The sequence below is a fragment of the Rhipicephalus microplus genome, chromosome 4 (assembly GCF_043290135.1).
Source record: "Rhipicephalus microplus isolate Deutch F79 chromosome 4, USDA_Rmic, whole genome shotgun sequence".
In the NCBI taxonomy this organism is placed as follows: domain Eukaryota; kingdom Metazoa; phylum Arthropoda; class Arachnida; order Ixodida; family Ixodidae; genus Rhipicephalus; species Rhipicephalus microplus.
The window spans coordinates 3,662,501-3,683,921 of NC_134703.1; the positions used below are offsets into that span (position 1 = coordinate 3,662,501).

Consider the following 21,421-nt stretch of genomic DNA (forward strand, 5'->3'; position numbering starts at 1 on the left):
ACGCAAACGTCGCGTGAACTTAAACAAAAAGGAAACAAAGGACGAAAATGGCGTTTTTTGTGCTCCTTTATGTACAACGCAACACTGCAAGAGCGGCGGAGAAATCGCAAATACAGAAGGGTACGGATCTAAATAAAAAACCACTTGAAATTTCGGGGCAAACAACCAGAAGGTCTCGGCCCCAGAAGGCCGATTTACGCGCTGTTCGCGCAACGGGATAAACCTTGAGCTTGGAAAACCGTTTCAATTTGCATAGATATTCGCTATTTTCGACTGCTTTTCGAGAGCCCTCACCGCGAAGAAGCGGAGTAGTGTTTTTTGTATTTGTTTATCATTTTGCGCACCAAAGCGGAGGCGGCTGCGCAAGAACCCACGAGAATCAAGTAAAGAAACAAAGCAAAAGAACAAGCGCAAGAGACGTGACGGCAGCACCAAGCCACGCAACAGCGGCGAAGGCAATGGAAAATGGCGCGAAGGCTGCCCGCAAGAGAAAACAACCAACAACCACGGCGTCATCCGAAGCCACAAGACGCGAGGTTGGCCGCTCGCGTAAGAAGAGCGGATCTCGAAGTCAGCAACGCCCGAAAGTGGTTCGGGGAAAGGGGGGGAAACGAGGGTAAGAGAAAGGATTGAAACCGTGGTTTGGACGCGCAGCTTGAAGCCTCGGATGCGAAACTAACAAAGACTCTGCGCCGAGCGCCATAGTCTTTTCTGCCTTCCTCCGCCGCATTTCCCAACGGACCAAGCGGCGGCGAACACTGAGAGTTGGTTTCGTTGCGTATAGGCCCGCCCGGGTGTTCTCGGGATATGTCTCGTCGCTTTTGACTCTTGCGCATGCGCGAATGTAGAAATAAAGTAAGAAAACGCGAGAGAGGTTGGGAATAAAGAAACGCCACTACGCTTTTCTCTCTCTTTCTCTGTCACACAGTGGTGCGCGCAGAAGAAAGCCACGCCAGGCATTGGTGGCACACTCATGCAAACCGACGCTGCAGAGGCGGTCGAGGAATTCAGCGCAGCCCAGGCTGTCCCGGTTACGCGCTCTCTAGCGAGAATCGTTTATTCTCGCATTCTTCCGTTATCTCCCAAGCAGTCCCATTTCGCTTCTCCTTTCTCATCTTTCCTTCTCATCCTTTTGCAACTCTCGTATATTCGGGTATAAAAGAAAGTGGTATACATCGGGAAGGCTCGAAGGCAAGCAAACGATTCTCGCCGGGTCTTTAAAATTGGACTCTCGCCACCGGTGGTGCGTAGAGCAACGAGCACAAAACGCCACAAGCAAGCAAGAACAGCGCTATAGCAGGCACGTAGTGCGTGAGTGCGTATTGTGACGACCCAACCGGGAGCAACAACGGCTCGGTGTGTGTTCGCGCATCGGCCGCAGCCGCAGCCGCAGCCGCAGCCAATGCTGCAGCTGTCGAATGCAGGCATCCTATAGCGGCTTTGCAGTTTGCGGCCTTGTGCTTTAGTTTTAATAACAAGTATAAAAAAGGCTTTCTTTTCCTTTTCTTTCGCGTGCGTGCTTCAGAGAAGAGTGATTTCTGTGCTCTTTGTTCCGTTAACATTCTGGCGATTTCTTTTTCCTCCGAGCTTGGTATTCGCAAAAGCCCGTTATACCGAAATTTACTTTATGGTTTATTCCTTGTTCTTCCACCATCACTCAATGAAGGCCGCCTTTGACATGTTTCGCCACTGGCTTTGCGCAGTTGTGCAACCGAATAGAAGCTCAGGAAGCTCTTAAGTTTTGGAGAACGCCGCTTGTCAGAGTAAGCAATATTTTCGCCCATTTCCCCCATACGTATTACTTTTTTGCATGTGAACAAGGTGAACGAGATATATTTGAGAGTATTGTTCAGAGTATACTCAGAATAAAGGACGAGAACAAGGTTTTGCAGAAATTTTTACGCAGTGGCTTACGCATGGCGCAAAGGAGCCAGTTTGAAAAGAGCGTTATATTATGCTGTCGAGCTTTGTTTATTTACTTTCTTTGTCGCAATCTATTGGCCTTGCATGCGACAAATCACAAGTTTCAGGCTGGCTGTACATCTGTACAAAGACAGCACAAGGTTTTTTTCTTTTTCGCGCGCATATATTATAAGACAAAATGATAATAAACAAGCTCAGACCTTGACAACGCATCTATTAGCGTTTTGTAACCACATGTGCGATGGTAGCCTCGGAGTTGTCATTTTCTATATCTAATCCTGTCGAACAGCCGCTGTTAATAAACCATATCGAAATGCAACCTGCTTAATAAATTCTTTCTTGTTACACTCGCTGCAGTGGGGTGCCTGACGCTGTTAATTTGAAGAGTTTCTTTTGCCTTAATTCACGTGGGTGGACATGTGACACAGTTGCCGAAATAAATGCAAGCCTGAACATTTTTTGCACGATGGATTGCAAAAGCAACTTGCGGACCGTGTTGATCATGAGCCCCAATTTATGCACTGTTCAGACTTTTTTACCAGCCTGTCACGAATGAGCTACGTTGGAGGTACATGACAAGAAAAAAAAAATATCAGTGTAGATGACTGAGGCACAAAACACATTTTGTGAAACGGGAAGAGCAGAAGAGAAGACAAAACAGCACCTGCTCTTTTGCTCTTCTCGTTTCATGAAATGTTTTCTGCACCTCATTCGTCGGCACCAGGTAAGCATCATGGCGCCAAAAAAAAAAAAAACACAAGTACTTTTCTGAAAAGAAAACATCGTCCACACATTCACAGCCAGAAACTAAAATGCAAAATACATACGGATTTCCTACAAAGAGAGCTTCTATTCGATAAAACTTTGTCCCGGTACATGAATTGTATCCGGTATCAACGCCTTTCAAGGGCGGTCGCTACGCCATCTGAGCTGGTCAAAGGTTAGTAAGTTATTGAGTGCAAGAGAATCAGCAACCTTAATGATTAGTTTTCTTGAAAGCCGGCACAGCGGGAAAGCTAATATATATATATATATATATATATATATATATATATATATATATATATATATATATATATATATATATATATATATATATATATATATATATATATATATATATATGCGATACCATGTGAATTTTTCAGTAGAAAGGTGCTTCTTCCTGCTTCAGGGTTAAAAAAAGCATCCTGGTATAAGCGTGACCACAATTGACTAAGCTTTCATCAGCATGAACTTCACAGCAGCTCGCGGTAATGATCTATAACTGGTGTTAATTGGAAGCACTCTCTTCCAGTGCATTGAAAAAAAAAAATAAAGAAGTGATTTTCTCACAACCTCGCTGGCTGTGATGCATACATCACGGCTGGTCATTACAGCGGTCTCGAAATCGCAATCAAACGCGTACATCGCTTGCGCGAAGGGAATTCCTCAACCATAGAGTTTCCCACAATACTAACTGGAGGGAACTCTGGCGCTAGTGTCTATGGGAGCTGCAACGCACGGCACTTCAACGAGCATGGGAATGATGGGTAGTACACACATTTGTCAAATTTTGGTACTCCTGGCCTGCTTCTGGTTCCGTGTGTGTTCGTGTGGCTTGGAGCTGTTTTTTCACGAGAACATAAATTAGCGAATGTTCACCGTTTGTGCTTCACAACCTTATTCTTTTAAGCTTACTATTTCGAATCAAGTCCCTAAGTTCAAATGGGTTCGTTCTTTCTTTCAAAAGAAAACTGAAACACAGCAATAAACAAAGCCGCAAGTACGATTCGCCGCCCGCAAGTACGAAGACTGGGCAAGTGTGTGTACTACCTATCATTCCCATGGTCGCTGAACGATAGCAGCGCCAGAGTGCTCTCTAGTTAGTTTTGAGAAACTCTATGCCCGCAACAAGCGAAACGCTGCGTTAGTTTTCTCGGCAGGACCCGAACGATGGATTGCAAAATCGATGCTAAATGTCCGGTTGCGTGGTCGGGTACATCGAATCGCCGAGTGGGCTGCAATTCACGCGGGGACGCGTATCGCGGCGCCTCGTGGCCGGATAAGTTGCTGTAAGCGACTGCACCCTCCACTCTTTGCGCAAATAGCTCGTATTACGTAAGACTGAAGGCCACAGGAGACCTAGATTGTCGATTTGATCTCACGAACAGGCATACAACTAATCGGTGTGTTGACACGTATTATCTCTAGCGTATACAACGACATGTAAGCATTTACTGCTGTCACCTTGTCATGTTCTGTGTTCCCGCGATTTGCACCTGTAACTTTCTCTCGAAGAGCTTCAATATTGAAAGGAAGTTCTGCTGACTGACGCCTTCTTTGTTTAATGGATGCGAGCATGTAAGAGAGAGAGAGAGAGAGTGAGAGAGAGAGAGAGTGAGACAGAGAGAAGCAAGGAAAGACCGGAAGGTTAACCAGGTGCACTCTATGTTCGTTATCCTGCACAGTGGAAAGGGATAAATGGGCAAAAAGAACGACAGAAGAAAAGGATATTGACTGAAACAGAATCACGGGCACAATTGGTGGAGCACATTAAGGCCTACTGGTGGTGGCACTGACATGTTGAATTTAAGAACGTCATTAACGCTTTTGTTGCCTTCTACGCCTCCGATGCACATGTGAATGCTCCCAGAAATTCGGGCTACAGAGAATGACTTAGTGCTGTGAAAAGGTTGTCCGGTGCGCTGTCATTATTTGGGCTTTTCTCGTATATTAACGCACCTGAGATTTCTCGCAGGAGGGGCAGCTAGAAAAGAAAGCGCTGCATTCAAAGTAAGGTGGGTTTAGTGTCAAGTTAAAATATCGGAGCTGCGCTGGGCGCTGGCGTGGTGATACATAAAAACCGTGGACTTGGCGAAGGACGCCAGGTTTACAAATTGAACAAGGCAGCGTCCACCACTGATTACTTGTTTTGGAGCAAAAGCGGAGTGTAGCAAAAGGGAACGAGAGATACAGATAAAAAACAAAATAAAAGAAAGCCCCGAAGTTTCTTCCCGCGTCGCGAAAATTCAACTTCGCAGGTTCTCGGGCGACGTTGAGTTTGCGTTCCGAAGGGTTCTTGAAACGGGAAGGGCGGACTCTGGAATCGAATTCTCGTTCCCCGCCGGCACACTTTTCAATCATTCTCACTCATTGCGTGAGACAAAAAAGGATGATAGTAAGAAACAAAAAAGAAGCCCAGGTGAGGAAAAGTTTGTGATAAGACGGCCAGGTGGCGATGTATTTTCTTTTTTTCTTTTTTTCCGCCTTTTTTTTTTCTAATCCGCAGTATTTAATTTTTTGGAATGCTCTCAAATGAAACCCCGTGACTGTGCGTCGTTTTATTTCACAATTCCTCTCTTGACTTTATTGAGCGAGGAGTAAAAAACGCCAGGGTAATGCCCTGGCGTTTTTTACTCTGCTGCCCCTTCTCCAGCATTTTCGCTGCGCCTGTGGCGACAGGTAATAATTTCGCTGATACGAGCACGAGCTTCCAGAATAACGTCGGCCCGTCGTATACTTGTTGTTGTGACGGTCGTCGCGCGCTGCTTTGCTGCAGTGACTGTAAACACTCAACGGGAGAGCTCACGCTACAGTTAGCGCTATCTTTATAGGGGCGGATGAGACGAGCTGGGACTGACGTATTAGTGATTATGAACGAACGAAATCGCAGCACAACGATAAAGGTTGCACGGAGCATAAGTAACACGCTTCGTAAACTCTCCCTGTATAGCTGTATGAGCCGGACAAGTAACGCCATCAAAGCCGTTCATTTTGAGCCGCAAACTACATAAACGCTATATGTACTGCCGTGTAGCTCGCCGCATTCTGTTTGTGGGTAAGTAGCAGCACGTTGCGATCAGTGATGAGGTTTTGCGGCGTTGGCCAGTGCTTTGCTATATGCTTCCTGATGGTAATGTTCTGTCTAAAAAAATAATGGTCGAGAAGTGCTTCCGTATTGCAAGCAGTACACGAGTTATTATGGTAAACAAAAGTCACATTGTTCTTTAAAGACGATAGCCTTTCTTGGGGACCTTGGACGCAAGCATTTTGGTCTGTCTGTCTGTCTGTCTGTCTGTCTGTCTGTCTGCCTGTCTGTCTGTCTGTCTGTCTGTACGTTTGTCTGTTTGTCCGTCCTTAACGGTACCCTAAAGGGCGTCAAAGTGACCAAACGATACCCCAAACGGCCGACCCCATCCGCAGCGCCCACCTATATTGCTAAAGATTCAGCGTTCATACTTGTGCGTTTGTCAATTAAAAAGTAACTATTGCGCATATCTGAGGCGCCATAACAACACGTCAATATTCCGTATGTGTGTCTCTTACTAGAAAAGGCATGCATAAGTATTTATAACAACCGTAGCGTTTGTCACGCTGCGCTGACCAGGCAAAGTTTGCACGAAAAGGCAAGTGCTTCCAACGCTTTGCTAAGACGACATGGTGTTGGCACCTACCCGTCACCTTGCGTTCTACACCTGATCACCTCCGAGACGGGCGCGCAGGGCGCGTGCGCTTCGTTTTCCAAGATAACTGCCAGATAGCGGTCATGTCTCACGTGTCACGTGACTTACAGCGCTCGTTCGCCTCCACTGAACGCTTGAGGCACTCTAACGCAGCGCCTCCAATATACCATTCACAAATTTTCTTGCGAGAACATCAAATAAACATTTTGTTCACTCTCTCCAGACGCAAGACAATCGTCTTTCGACGACCTTTCCAGTGTAACATGCAGATACGGGGCCAGTTTTTCTGCTGGAAGCTGTCCAATAATGTTACAAGAGCCTACTGTAAGGCAAAAACAAGTGCATCTATAAAACCTATCCACCTTCGTCTAATGCTTGTGATGTTCGTGTGTTTTATGCTGGTTCTGTTTAAGTTTTGTAGCTTCGATTATGTAATGTGCCCTCATGCCGGTACATGTAGGTGCATGTATGCTTGATGTGTACAGGAGGGCTTCTAGGGTTGCCTAGTTTGGTTTCCTGTATGGTTCAGCCTAATGTTGCGAATGTGCACTAACTGCTCCTCCATTTTCTTTCTGCTACCTTGTCAAAAGCCCTTTACATCGATTCAGCGCTGGCCACACACGACCGCCTAGGAGGAAGTAGAATGAAAGCAGAGCGAAGGAAACTGGTAGCATTAACCAGACAGGTCTGTTATCTTGAAATAGCGGGATATCTCTTATAATCGCACATGACTGGACATGAAGAGGCATTACTTCAGTGTCGCGTGCATAAGCAAGTAGAGAGAATTCCGTTCATGAGTGATGTGCTAGGTACAGTAAAGTCTTTAAGGTAATTCACGTGTTCTCGTTTTGTCGCTAGCATCACATCTATGCTGAACGCAATTCAACTCGATGGCCGTTACGGTCAGACCCTTCGCCAATGCAGGTGGTACTGGTTTAGAAAACTGACATTTTTTTCTCTTTTACACTGAGTGGCGGAAGCTTAAAGATCGCGGTGAAATGCCGAGGGCTTTGGATAGCACAATTTCAAAGCTTAATAAATCGATCGTTATACTAGGCCCGAGTTATCATCGTTAAAATTCATGTGTGTTAACAGAGAGCCCCAACAGTAATTGTTGGCTCTGCGTGCCCACGCTGAAGAATATAATACACCAGCGTGTTTGAATCGGCTTCAGTGTAGACTAAGCCAGCGGGGACGTAGCTTCACGCAAACCATCTTGTTTTGATTTACTTTTTCTTCGTCTTTTTCTTTTCGTTTTTCCCCCGCGAGTGTATACCGAATTCATACGAAGTGGCTCTTGCGAATCTCTATGTTGTGTGGCCTAGCTATTGGCTTTCCGTTTTCTAGAGGACCACACACTCTGATGGCTACAAACGAGTACATTTTCATGCCATAGCAAAACTATGCCTTTAGTGGTCCTCGAAGGACAACCCTCAGAGCCCTCGCTATGGAATTCTCGAGGCATATGCCCATCATAGAATGGCTTGTCCCTTCAATCACAATAGCGACCGCATTCGCAATCTCAATGAGGATTGGTGGGGCTTAACGTTTCGAAACCACTGCATGATTATTAGAGACGCCGAAGCGGACAGCGTCGAATATTTCGACCACCTTGGGTTCTTTAACACGCATCTGACAATAGGTACGCGGGTCTTGAGCAATTTCGCCTCCATCAAAATACTTGCAACATCGCTGTCGAGCAATGTGGGCTGTGATTCGGAACGGTGACGCTGACTGCCTGTTAAGGTGAACTTGTTGGCTAGTTGGTAAAATATATAGTAGGGGAAACATTTCGAAAGACGAGGACAGTAAGGACATTACGTGCGGTTGTACGCGTGTCTTACGTTCAGGGTATTTCGCGCTGTTTCTTCTATGCTATTCATAGGGACCTGGTAGCTCGGGAAACTATAGAGGAAGGCTGACTCTAGATGCCCTGGCATACGGCTCATGTATTTCATATCGAATATAAATATTTAAATCAATCAATCATTCAATCAATCAACAAGTCAATCAATCAATCACTCAATCAATCACTCTCGCGCTCCATTTTCATGGTACTGATTTATCACTGTGTGTGCACGTTGTGCTTTGGGCAATTGAAGAGCGCGTGACGTCTGGGACAGTTGAAGTAGTACAGACGGAGACATCATGACTTATGTATTACAGTTCGCGGGTAGTGCACGTTCCCATCAAACGAATTTCGATGCAGCATCACTTATTAAGCGATAGCGTCGAACCGACTTTGGCCTCCGCCGCGACAACTGCTGCCCTGACGACTGTGCTGGCTTATTAACTCGCATATATATATATATATATATATATATATATATATATATATATATATATATATATATATATATATATATATATATATATATATATATATATATATATATATATATGAGATATAACAGACAGTAATGCCAAGGAATGTACAGGGGAAGTTATTAGAACCAATGGAATGTAAATAGGAAGAAAGCAAAGTGGATGAAAAAACAACCAGCCGTGAGCAGGAATCGAACCTACGACCTTCGAATAACGCGTTATTCGAAGGTCGTAGGTTCGATTCCTGCTCACGGCTGGTTATTTTTTCATCCACTTTTCTTTCTTCCTATTTACATTCCATTGGTTCTAATAACTTCCCCTGTACATTCCTTGGCATTACTGTCTGTTAGATCTCATTAATATTGTGTTAAAACACGGATAAACGAGCCCTTAGGTACACACTTCTTTCCCTTATTCATTAACGAGGGTCTCGTACTGGCAGACTTGGTGTCATTAGGTTGTATACGAGGGACTATTAATCAGCTGCCCGCTCATAGTAAGTTCACGTGCTACGTGACGCCAAACATGCGCATAAGAGTGTTTTCACACTCGTCGCTTGGCTTATAGATGGCGCTGACTGTCACTCCTACTTCTAAATTCACATATAAACCCAAAAAAGTGGATGGAGGGAAGGCCGCTGTGGTAGCTCAGTGGTTAGAGCATCGAACGCGTTATTCGAAGGTCGCAGGTTCGATTCCTGCTCACGGCTGGTTATTTTTTCATCCACTTTTCTTTCTTCCTATTTACATTCCATTGGTTCTAATAACTTCCCCTGTACATTCTTTGGCATTACTGTCTGTTAGATCTCATTAATATTGTGTTAAAACACGGAAAAACGAGCCCTTAGGTATACACTTCTTTCCCTTATATATATATATATATATATATATATATATATATATATATATATATATATATATATATATATATATATATATATATATATATATATATACTGACACTGACGAAGGCTGGCCCACCAGCCGAAACATATGTGATTAATAAAAGTGTTGCCTCGTACGTCGTGCTTTCTCGCTTCCCTTTTTGCTACGGAGCCAGTGCGCTTCCTTCCTCACTACGTCTCTCTCTCTCTCTCTCTCTCTCTCTCTCTCTATATATATATATATATATATATATATATATATATATATATATATATATATATATATATATATATATATAGTAATCGATTCTGGGATTTTACGCACCAAAACAACCATTCATTCTGAGTATGAGGCATGAATTCTTTGTCTCTTGTACTCCTCTAGCCACCCGTCCTCTTCCTGTAAGTATTGCTCTGCAACGACGACAAATATTATTATTCATATCATGGGGGGGGGGGTGCTTACCCTATTCCTCCGAAAAGTATTACATAATGAATTGCAGTGGGAGACTGTTTCGCGCACCCTAAAACCGGACGTGCAAGAGGCCATCATGGCTTGGGCAGAAAAGTTTATGGAGAACTACCACGTGTTGCAACCTCCTCTTAATTCCATACCTTTTCCCCTTAAAGGAAAAATAAAGCTTTACCTGCCTACTTACCTAAATACACGAATTCCTGGCATTTTAACCTCCATCGAAAATCCTGCCTCCACGGGTGCGATTGGACCCACGACCTTTGGGTCACTGGTCAAGAACCGTGACCACAGTGCCACTGTGGAGGCCATGTTTCAGTGGGTGCTATGGGGAAACTAGGATGAACGGCTACTAGTAGTCAGAAGCGTAAGTTGAACAAAAATAAAACTAGGCTAACGCAGGTACTGTTATGATGAAGTGAATCGAACTGTTAACTTCCGTTTCCACTGCCGCTCCGCCGCGGTGGTCTATTGGCTAAGGCACTCGGCTGCTGACCCGCAGGTGGCGGGTTGAAATCCCGGCTGCGGCGGCTGCATTTCCGATGGAGGCGGAAATGGTGTAGGCTCGTGTGCTCCGATTTGGGCGCACGTTAAAGAACCCCACGATGTCGAAATCTCCGGAGCCCTCCACTACGGCGTCTCTCATAATCATATGGTCGCTTTGGGACGTTAAACCCCACATATCATCGTTTCCAGTGCTGCTACGTTTCAACTTATAGGGTCGAGCTCTGTGGCTCTACGGAACTCCTACCAGATACCAAGATAACAGGATTGTTAGGCCTTTTATCTTTTACCTCGTTCCTTTTTTCCTTCTAGATCAAAGCCGGTGACCATACAGAGATAGCGGAGTGCAAGCACGATTCTTGTGGCTTTTGACGAAGCCCCGCAGCCAGTGGTGCGGCTCTATGCCCGCGTTGCAACCCGTTGGTCGTCGTTCCTTTTTCATTCTGTGCCCTGCCACGAGACGGTGCCACTGGTCGTCACCGTGCACAGCATTAGAGCCCAATTTGCGCTCGCTAATAACGCGGCCACCGATGGCGGCCTCCCTAATAACGCTCCCAGCGTAATGGTCTCTCGCCGAACACCCACTTCACCAACGCAGCCCTGCTTTTTCTATACACGCCCGGTCGGTCCGTCTTTCTTATTTCGATAATCTGTTTTCTAGCCTGTCTTCTCTTTGTGCTTGCTAGCTGGAGCTGTACAGAGATCACGCACACGCACACACGCAGGTATACACACACACAAAAGGGAGCGGGAGTCGACGCCTACGTGGCAATATAGGATCTACAGCCGCGCAGCATCGACGCGCCCCGTTGCCCCCACCAAACGAATTGCATGCAGCATTGCGACTAGCGTCGATTGAGAATTTAATTCCAGGGTAAAGATTAAACCAGTGTCTTCCACTGCTGTTTTTTTTTTCTGAACCATCTTGGCACGCTCGCGATGCTTCCAGCTGCGAATCACCATCGTTCACTAAATTGTTAGAACCATGCAAGGCAGCAAGAAGTCGGTGTTTTTTTCGAGAAATCGCTGCTGCGAAGACAAAAAGACATTGTTTTGTGCCGATAACCAAGGGGCGTTGACAAAATGGTCGGTTTAGAGCATCCTGCATGCGCGCTAAATTGATGAGCTAGCAGGAACAGGAGTTTAAACATGGCGTTAGTTCCATACCTGTCGCCCTCCTCCTTCAGTTAGTTTCTGTCGTCTTCTTTTCCTTTTTTTTGACGTCACGTTTTCGCTCTAATCTGCAAGGTCTTTTGCGGTGTGGTTCTTTAACTTCTCTTTACTATCCATTCATTTATCGACTGTCCAAACGCCCCTTCCCATAGCCATTTCGACGCACCGTTCGCCGTGCACAAATGTCTTCTTTTTTTTTTTTGATGCAGCCTATCGTTTGGAAGTCATTAGCGCCCTGATGGTGGGACGACAGAAAGATCGTAGCGCTGGCAGAAATAATAAATAGCAGCGAGCCAGTACGTTCTTGATATCTGGCGAAGTGCGCTTTTGTGTAAGGTTTTAGTTTTAGCCTCCAACTAGTTTCGTTCAGCTCCGTCTTCGTTTTCGTTTGGATTCAATAGCTCGCTTATTAAAGGCACCTTTTTTGCAATTGTTCTTTACTTTGAATTATAACAAAGCTTGTTACTTGTAAAGCGCGCATCACTGCTCAAAAAAGTGACTATTTAGTAGTTTTAGCTTTAGTAAGATATAAAATGATGAACTAGGTGTGGGAGGCAGGGCTGATAGCTATTGAAAGTAATCGATAACAATCGCGATATCATAATGAGCACTGAAGCAATTAGACTGGTCATACGACTACTATGCTACTCCAGAAAAGCACGGAATAAGACATAAAAAAGTTACATAGATTAAGACCTATTGAGAAGGTTAGTTCTTGACATTCACGTACACAAGCGGACTCACGAAAGCTCTGCGAGACCACCGCGCATCACAATAGTCGAAAATGATTTTCGGGCTGCATTAGAGTGCTTTTTCGTTAGGCGATTGCTTATCTAGCTCTCTCGCTCTCTCTCCCCTGTTTGGTGCTTCTTCCTTTTCTTGCCGCTATGAAAACAAACCGTAATAAAGTAAGCAATCAAATGTAAAAAAAATAAATGACAGAGCGCAGAAACTGCAATTATTAATTATTCCAGTGGTTCATTGTGGGTGGAGGCCCTGTTCAAAAGGCCTCCCGTGGCTACAACGGCTCGCTAAGTGGCTCAGATTTGCTAGTTGCTTTCGAGGGTTCAGCGGTACGCGCCTCTTACGTCGACATGTATTGGATGGGCACAAATGTCCGTACCCAATTGTAGTGAGTCACGTTGTGGCAGGATATGTGCCAAGGAAAGAGGAGGAGTGCAACAATAATTTAGTTACACCTACAACATCAATTAAATATTGTCACGTAAGAGTGAGGGTAGCCCGAAGACAGGAGACCGGGAGGTTAGTAGAAATAGAAGGAGATCCGTTTATTTGGCGGACTTGCGCCCACTAAAGGAAGAAAAGACACACTGGCTTAGCGGGAGGCGAACAGCGCGTTCGACGGCAGTCGGGTAACAGAAATGAACGCAAGGCGCGTTCGACGGCCGTCGGGTAACAGAAATGTCCCACTGGAACGCAAGGCGCGTTCGCTATCCGAGACACAGTCGCCGTAGCGTCTGGCGCTATCTCGTTACCAACGAATGGTCGACGTGCGGGCCATGATCTTCGCAGATGAGTCGCGGTGCATCCTGGGCCACGATAAGGCCACGTGCCGGCGGTATCGGCATGCACAACACTATCCGCAATACGCCTCGCCTCATTGCTCCCCTCCTCAACGTAAGCATCGACCCGATGCTTTGTTTGAAATAAAACCAAAACAAAAGGACAGCCTGTGCGAAAGTAAATGGCAAATAAGCACGAATCACGCACACATAAACAAAACAAGAGATGCAAACAGGGAGCCTCCTTTAGCGCGCATGATAGGGCTTCAAATGGGCGACGTGTACCACTTCTTGTCGTGCGCGGCGTCGTTGGGATGAGCTAGCCCCATCAGGGACCACTTCATAGTCCACTTCACCCACTTGACGGATGACCTTGTATGGCCCGAAATAATGGCGCATGAGTTTCACTTAATCCTCGGCGGCGAACGGGCGTCCAAACCCAGACTTTGTCACCTGGCCTGTATGTTGAATCGCGTCTCCGCAGGTTGTAGCGTCTTGCGTCGTTTCGCTGTTGGTCTTTTATGCGCAGACGAGCAAGCTGCTGGGCTTCTTCTGCGCGCTGAAGGTAGGCGGCCACGTCTAGGTTGTTTTCATCGGTGACGTGAAGCGTGGGGATGGCGGTGATGGAGAACGGCTGGACAAGTACTCTGTATGGCGTAAGTAGTCTTCGATTGCCGGAGGTCGTTGTCCAGGGCGTGGCCGTGGTGCCTGAGATGAGAAGCCATGCAGTCTCATCCGCCTGTAGGGGCAGTGTCGTTGATAACGAGACACAGTCGCCGTAGCGTCTGGCGCTATCTCGTTATCAACGAATGGTCGACGTGCTGGCCATGATCTTCGCAGATGAGTCGCGGTGCATCCTGGGCCACGATAAGGCCGCGTGCCGGTGGTATCGGCATGCGCAACACTATCCGCAATACGCCTCGCGGCAATATGATTTCTTTCTGGTAACTGCTCGTTGCGCATTTAGGATTGTTTATTCAAATTGATATGATGTATGATATGTGGTATATATCATGTCACTACTTCGGATGGGGGTGGAACATCGTTACCTGCAATTACTGATTAGCCTTTCCCACAAGATGTAGTTATTCGGTGTTCTCATGAGTTGCATATGCAGACGTCCATTCACATGTAATTGAGCCAAGAATTTGACACGCTGTAGGTTGAAAAGAGCAGAGATATCAGCCGTCATGCAGACACTGAGTAGTCAGGGTGTCGATGGAGCATATGTAAACATACTTAAAACATGTAAACATCTACAGTGGATCCACAGCCACTATAGTTCTCCATAAAGAAAGCTACAGTATTCCAATAAAGAAGGGTGTAGGGTGGGGAGACAGGATCTATTCAATGCTATTCACCGCGTGTTTATAGGAGGTTTTCAGGGCTCTAGATTGGGAACAGTTAGGGGTACGAGTTAATGGAAAGTATCTTAGTAACTTGCGATTCGCTGATGACATTGCCGTGATGAGTAACTCAGGGGACGAATTACAGCTCATGATTATACTGAACTGGACACGTAAATCAGAAGAGTAGGTCTGAAAATTAATATGCACAAAACTAAAGTAGTGTGCAACAGTCTCGGTGGAAAACAGCTTTTAACGATAGGTGAAGAGACGTTGGAATATGTCTACTTGACAGGTAGTAACTGTGTACCCGAACCATGAGAGTGAAATGAGTAGAAGAATAAGGATGGGGTGGATTACATTGAGCAAGCATTCTGAAGTCATGAATGGTAGTCTGCCACTAATTCTCAAGAAGAAGGTATATAACAGCTCCTTATTGCCGGTACTTACCTACGGAGCAGAAAGAAACCTGGAGGCTTACAAATAAGGTTCAGCTTAAATTGAGGACGACACAACGAGCGATGGGAAGGAAAATGATAGGTGTAAACTTAAGCGATAAGAAAAGGGCAGAATGGGCCAGGGAAGAAACCGTGGTTAAGGATATCATAGTTGAAATCAAGGAGAAGAAATGATCATAGGCCGGGCATGTTGCACGTAGACAGGATTACCGCTGTTCATTCAGGCCTCGCATGGCTAGGCCTTAATGACCAGCTGACTGCATTTCCAGAGAAGGCAAGCGGGTGAGGGGGAAAGATAAAGTTAGGGGGACAGATGAGATTAAGAAGATTGCTGGTATAAAGTGAGAGCAGTATAAGCACAGGACCAAGTGGACATGTGGTTAATAGGAGAGGTCTTGGCCCTGTAGTGCGCGTAGTCAGGCTGATGGTAATGATGATTATGATATTGAAAAAAAAAGGAAACAGATCGACGACATGTTATTACCTGAACACGAGCGAGTTGTCCCTGCGGACGCCGAGGAAGGGCAGCGCGAACGTGGCCACCCAGGCGTCGGTGACGGCGCAGTCGAAGTACGGCGCCGTCCACAGTCCGTCGCGGGCGGCCACCTGCAGACCGCTGGCGACGTCGAGCACGCTGGTGGCGTAGCGCCGCAGCAGCCACGCCGTGTAGTTGGCGCTGGCGAGGCGGGCGAACCACGCGCACTGGTCCACTGAGTCCGCGTCGTACGAGTAGTTTCGGTGGAAGGCGAGGCCCCCGGAAGGGGACGAGTACGCGAACACGCTCAGGACGGGCGCCTCGCGGCCCCGGGGCACCACCAGCAGGCCGCTGCCCAGCACGCCGTCTTCGCTGCGCACGTTCATGCGCGCCAGCGTGTAGTAGAGGTCCTCGCCGTACACCAGCTCGGTGTCGTTCTGCAGCCGCGCCGACAGCGAGGTGAGCAGGTTGGCCGTGCGTACGGCCACCTGTGCCTGGCGCTCCAGGAGCGGTGAGGTGGTGGCGCGCGCGTTTGGCCGCACGCCAAGCGGCGCGAGCGAGACGCGGCTGCACGTTGTCCAGTGCTGTGACTCGTGCACGAGCTGCAGAGCGGCCGACACGTTGCGGCCTCGGCGCACCAGGCTGAGCACGGCGTCGGACCAGCGCGGGTGGTGCGGCGTGGAGGCGCTGGTGGTCGAGGAGGGCTGGACGGCCTGGGGCCAGGCCGCCAGCTGGCCCGCCAGCAGGAGCCAGGCGCAGAGCAGGCGGCGGCGGCCCATGGAGCGCTCCTCAGGGCCCCGACAGCATCGCCCGCCGCGCTGGCCCGCTGCCCTGTGGGAACGAGACAGACGCGTTTGTTCAGGGTTGTGGCTTTTGTAATGCCGCGAAGAAAAACTCTGGCTCTTGTAAAGTTGTTCGAAGAGGGCTAAACCAACGGCCTTGGGTTGCTCATTATGAATCAATGCGAAAATTCTCATGCGGTTGTTTCATTGCACTAATAAGTCTGTTATGAACAAGAGGCATATGCTTGTGACATAGCAATATGGCTGTAAGATTAATTTTTCTATATTATCACACATTCTCGAAAAATCGCGGATCATTCTAGCATCATGTTCGATGCCTTAGAAGCAATGCGGGCGAGGAAACACCCGGTAAAAGTCAAACTAAATGTATATCTTTATATTAACATGTATTTTTTTGGAGATGGGTTATTTACCTACCATACGAAATTCCGTCTAACTATTGACCTCGGAAACAATACGGCTATGTGCACGGCAACATGGTTCACTGTAAAGCAGTTCTTTATTGTGACAGAGCCTACCCCAAAAAACGCTAGCCGAGTGGAACACATTTAACCCCTGTGGAAGAAAATAGAGCTTGGGTTGAATTTGCCATGTTGTAGGCTCATGAGAGAAAAAAAATGATGCAAAAAGAGAGTATGATGTATGGAGGAAAATCGTATGGAGAAGTTAAATCACGGCAATAATAAACTTTTCTACGCTTCAGTGGGGATGGAAAGCGAGACTAAGAAATAAGGAAATCAAGTAAAAGATTAAAAAGAGCTGGTCAGTACTGTTCATAGCATAGAATGGCGCCTAACTGCCCGTGTTAAGCGTCTTTCATGAAGTCTTTTTGTTCTGAGAAACTGCAAGAGCATATTCGCAAATTTCTCTGCTACGACGGCTTGAAAGAAGTACCTTGTCAAGGCCAATCTTGAGCATTGCCCACATGCCCACTCTTTCAGTTCTTCGACATGGTTTGCTCGGTTAGGCTAAGGGTCATGCTGTAAAGAAGCGGCCTGCACATTATTCTTCTTCTTGTAGCCCTTCACTTGTGATTCATGCTCACTGTGGGGGATCGACGAATAATTGAGTGGTCTTATGAAGTATTATTCGATTTTAGAGTAATGGCTGACAACTGCCCAGCCTGTTTCTTTTTATTCCCTATTCGCACCTAGAAAATGGATTCGAGGCGTGGTATGCAATCTAATAACAATTTATTATTTATCATTCTGATTGTTTACAGGACTGTTCGAATCATTGCTTGAGAAGATGGCACTTGCACAGCCTCAGTTCGTCGTTACAGCTCGGAAGCATTCAATGATGATGCAACATTTATTTCTGAAAATAAAAAAAAAGTGAAAATTCGATAACGTGGAAGAATACGACCGTATCGGCTTTGGGTTCGGACTAGCCGTCACTAAGTCTCTCATATGTCCAATTCATTCACGCATTCTAAGTTCAAGCGTGAAATGGCCATCGATTATCTCACGTGACACTGCGCGCGCATTAATAAATAACGCCCAAACTGGCCCCCGTGCCTCGAGAAACGTCGATGATCGGCCTTCAACAGAACAAAACATATTGTGAGCGTAGCCTCGCCACTCATCAGCGTGTGCTTATGCCATGTAATCTCTTGTGTAGTACTACTGTGTGGCATACTAAAGTGTCCACTTCTTAATACTGTGTGCCACACGTGCTGCTGCTGATGATGATTCCCGGAACAATGGTACAACCCACCACGAGGGATGGGCCACGAGGTGTGCGGCAGTAAAATTTATGAAACAAAAATAAAGAAATAATAAAAAGAAGAAAAAGAGAGGAAAAAAAGGAGGGTAAAAAAATCAGACGCATAGCCGTGTGGTAGAACATCCGCTTGCCATACGTGAAAATTGTGTAGAATCGTGCTTCCTCTTCCTCTTTCTCCTCCGCTGTCGTTCTTTCGTATAGACTATTCTACATGAAAAACACGGGGACCACCGCCTTGTGGACTGTTAGCCACATTCAACCATGTGTTGTGGGAATGTGAAGCCATCGGCCCCGCCCTCATCGAGGACAGGTGGGCTGCGCTCTTACGCAGCCTGGAACTTAAGGATCAAACCCTGGCCGTCCAGAGTGCCCGTGAACGGGCCGCCAAGCTCGGCTTGACGGTCCCAACGTGGGATTAGCCGGGTGGCGTGGGGTCTGCCCTGCGTCTTCTCAGGACAAAAATAAAGTTTTAATCAATCAATCACCACCGCCTTCGGACTGCTACGCGAATGTTGTTTAACGGCGAAACTGTTCTTGGTCGAGCATTTGATGTCTGAGATCCGTGGTAACGCTTTTGGGCATCATAAACGAGCGTGTGCCACATAAAATAGGCAAATCCCTCTGCACGAAACTTCCACTAAAAAAAAAAATAAGAGAGAAACAGCACAACAGCGGGCGTGCACGTTACCATGGTCTCACTGCTGTCACGTGATACACTTTGGTTGGAAGAGGCTATGTGATACTGCGACCTCAAACCTTAGCAAAGAGTGTTTGATGAAGAGCAGTGACACAGTATATCGCAGTGTTTTAAGCGATGGCTTCGTTTTAAACCTGTGTATGATAGCGACATGCCCTAGATGCATTAAAACTATACTTGCACCTCAAAGAATAGCTAGCAGTGTTTAATAAACAGTAGTCATGCATCATATATGAAAGAGTTTGAAAACATCAAATGCGTTTGCCTCACAAAGGCGATGCCACCAGCGTCGCTATTTCTTCAGTGTCCACGAAGTGGAGCTGACCGATTTCTGTTTTTTTTATATGGAGACGTGACTTGATAAAGTCATGAAACTTCAAATGCACCAATACATCGTTTTTCATGTGTATGCGTAGTCCATAGGTTAACAGATCAATATGGCAGCACTGAGACAGATCTGTAAAGTTGTCCATGGTGTAGCAAACTATCATTATTGCAAGTAATTCTTTATAATGTCTCTTTTTTGTGCCACCCACCGCTTCAGAAGGCTTCGCCTAAGTCACAGTATATTGGTTGGTCACTGTTGGAGAACTATAACGCAAGCGCCAGGCTTTCCTTTCCACGTTTTCTTTCGGCGAAACTCTTTCGAAGCGTCGCCGAACTCGCTTTGTGCTTTTTCGTGTAGGCGGGAGCACCGTGCAAGTGGTGGCCGCGATAAACAGGGAATGGAGGACGACCTCGTCGACGCGTCGTACAAGTCCGTCGTCGCCAGCAGTGACGAAGTGGTTTCGCGAGGACAGCTTCGCCAAGCGCCCGTCTCCAAGGGTGGCGAAAAGGAAGTAGTGGGGAGGAGGGAGGCACGTCTAACGAGTGTCGCAAGACTGATTGCCGAAAACGGCCGCAGCAGCCGTGCCCGGCGCGAAATGGCGGAGAACCGATAACCATTCCGACGCACGCGCTGTGCGAAATAAGGTGCACTAAGCACGAACGACGCGCAAAAGGGCATAAATGTATAAATAAAGAAGACTTACGGGGGCAAGCCATAATAATACGCCGCTATGCTTTTAGGATACAGGAAAGAAAAATGATTCGTTGCAGGCACAGTTTCTTATAACGTCTCGCAGTCCGTAGACCGCTTCTTTCTTTATTTCTTTTCATCCTCTTCCGTAATTTGCTTTTGCTTCGCCTCTCGTTTATGGGAAATTTCGGTGTCCAATATGGTCCCTCGGACGATGGTTTAATATTCTCACCTCCGTCCTCTGAGGCGTTATAGAAGGGCGCTACATTACGGGCCTTCCTTGATAAAGTTTTCTTAATATGTTGAATGATGTCTTCCTGATAAAATTTTCTTAATATGTTAAATGATGTCTTCTGTGCTTCTTTAGTGTATTTCAGTCAGAGTAAGGTTAAGGAGTTTCTGAACAAAAAAGAAATACCTAATATGTTCATTATTGTAGTAATAACGCTTCTCTCCTATTCTCAGCTTTCAGTACGTATAAATTGTTTTGCTGCCTATAACGAAGCAAAACGGACCATAGCGTAACTGAAGCGCGCTTTCTGGCATATTCTCAAAGTATTTCGTTAACGATTGAGGTACCAGTTTCACAGAAATTATCCGACCGTCAACGCCGCTGGTGTCGCCGTTGTCATGCTGTCCTCCTATATCAAAGACACATGCACGGATCACATGTGGGATCTTCGTCTCCTCAAGGACATGTTGTTTATTTGGTTGCGAATACGAACTACCCGGGCTCTATCAAATGTTTTTCTTGGGTATCACACTGTATAGGCCAGTAAATTTGTTGTTCGCTTTCAACTTCGAGCCATAATAATGGCTCGCCTTGTTTTTACGAGGCCTCTGTTCCTGCTTCGCAGCCAAGCCGTGGCACATTATTAAGGTACCGTGCGGTATGGTATGGCACCATGCGAGAAGCTGAAGAGCCTAACGCGGCTATTCATCTTCTAACGCAATAGAGCTAAACTTTCAGCTTTTGTTAGGCAGTACTGAGTGGATCGTTGCACGGGTGCGCTTGCATAATTTGGTGGGAATCAGTCAGACAACACTCCGTGTTGTTTTCTTCATAGCTTTATTCCTCTGTGTTTGGGCTGAGTTCGCGCTGCAAGTAAGTGCCCTAGTGATCTACTAACAAGGCCACTTTGCGACTTTGGTTGACTCCAATTGTAATGTTCAGTTTAAGAAAAATGCGCAAGGCCAGTCACCTTCTCGAGTGGAAGAGTGTGATTTCGACTACCTCTTGAGTGAGCAGTGTCACAGACTGCGTCAAATGACAAAGGGCATAAGGAAAAGTTCCTCCGCGTCAAGGTTGTTACAGAAAAGAGTAGACTGATATTTTATGTGCGACGTAGATTATTCCGAAATAAGCATTCATGCACGTCGTCCTCGAGGTCGCTACGACAGAAGTTTCCGCTATTAGCATTCGACTGCTTTTCCAAATTCACCGAGTGTAGAAACTGGGCGTGCGCAATGCCAGTCGTTCTTTCCTACGCGAAGAGGTAATAATGTTGCACATTGAATTCGTTTGCTGGTATGGTTGCAAACAGAATACAGTCCAGCCCAGGTTATTCGCCGCTACTGACTTAGCTTCGACTCAGCTTCACCAGCGTCTAATATGAAGCGCCTTTTATTTTTCACCGTCCGCAGAGCGAAA

General features: G+C 46.4%; 1 protein-coding gene across 2 annotated transcripts in view; it reads right to left on the minus strand.

Moving 5' to 3' along the window:
- The window catches only part of smog (G-protein coupled receptor 158 smog), a 170,842-nt gene that overhangs the window by 80,793 nt on the left and 68,628 nt on the right, over positions 1-21,421 (minus strand). For both annotated transcript variants that reach the window (XM_075892109.1, XM_075892108.1), the window contains exon 2: positions 15,537-16,358. In XM_075892109.1, the coding sequence (XP_075748224.1) occupies positions 15,537-16,306 (770 nt within the window). In that variant the 5' untranslated portion in view covers positions 16,307-16,358. The remainder of the gene's footprint in view (positions 1-15,536; positions 16,359-21,421) is intronic.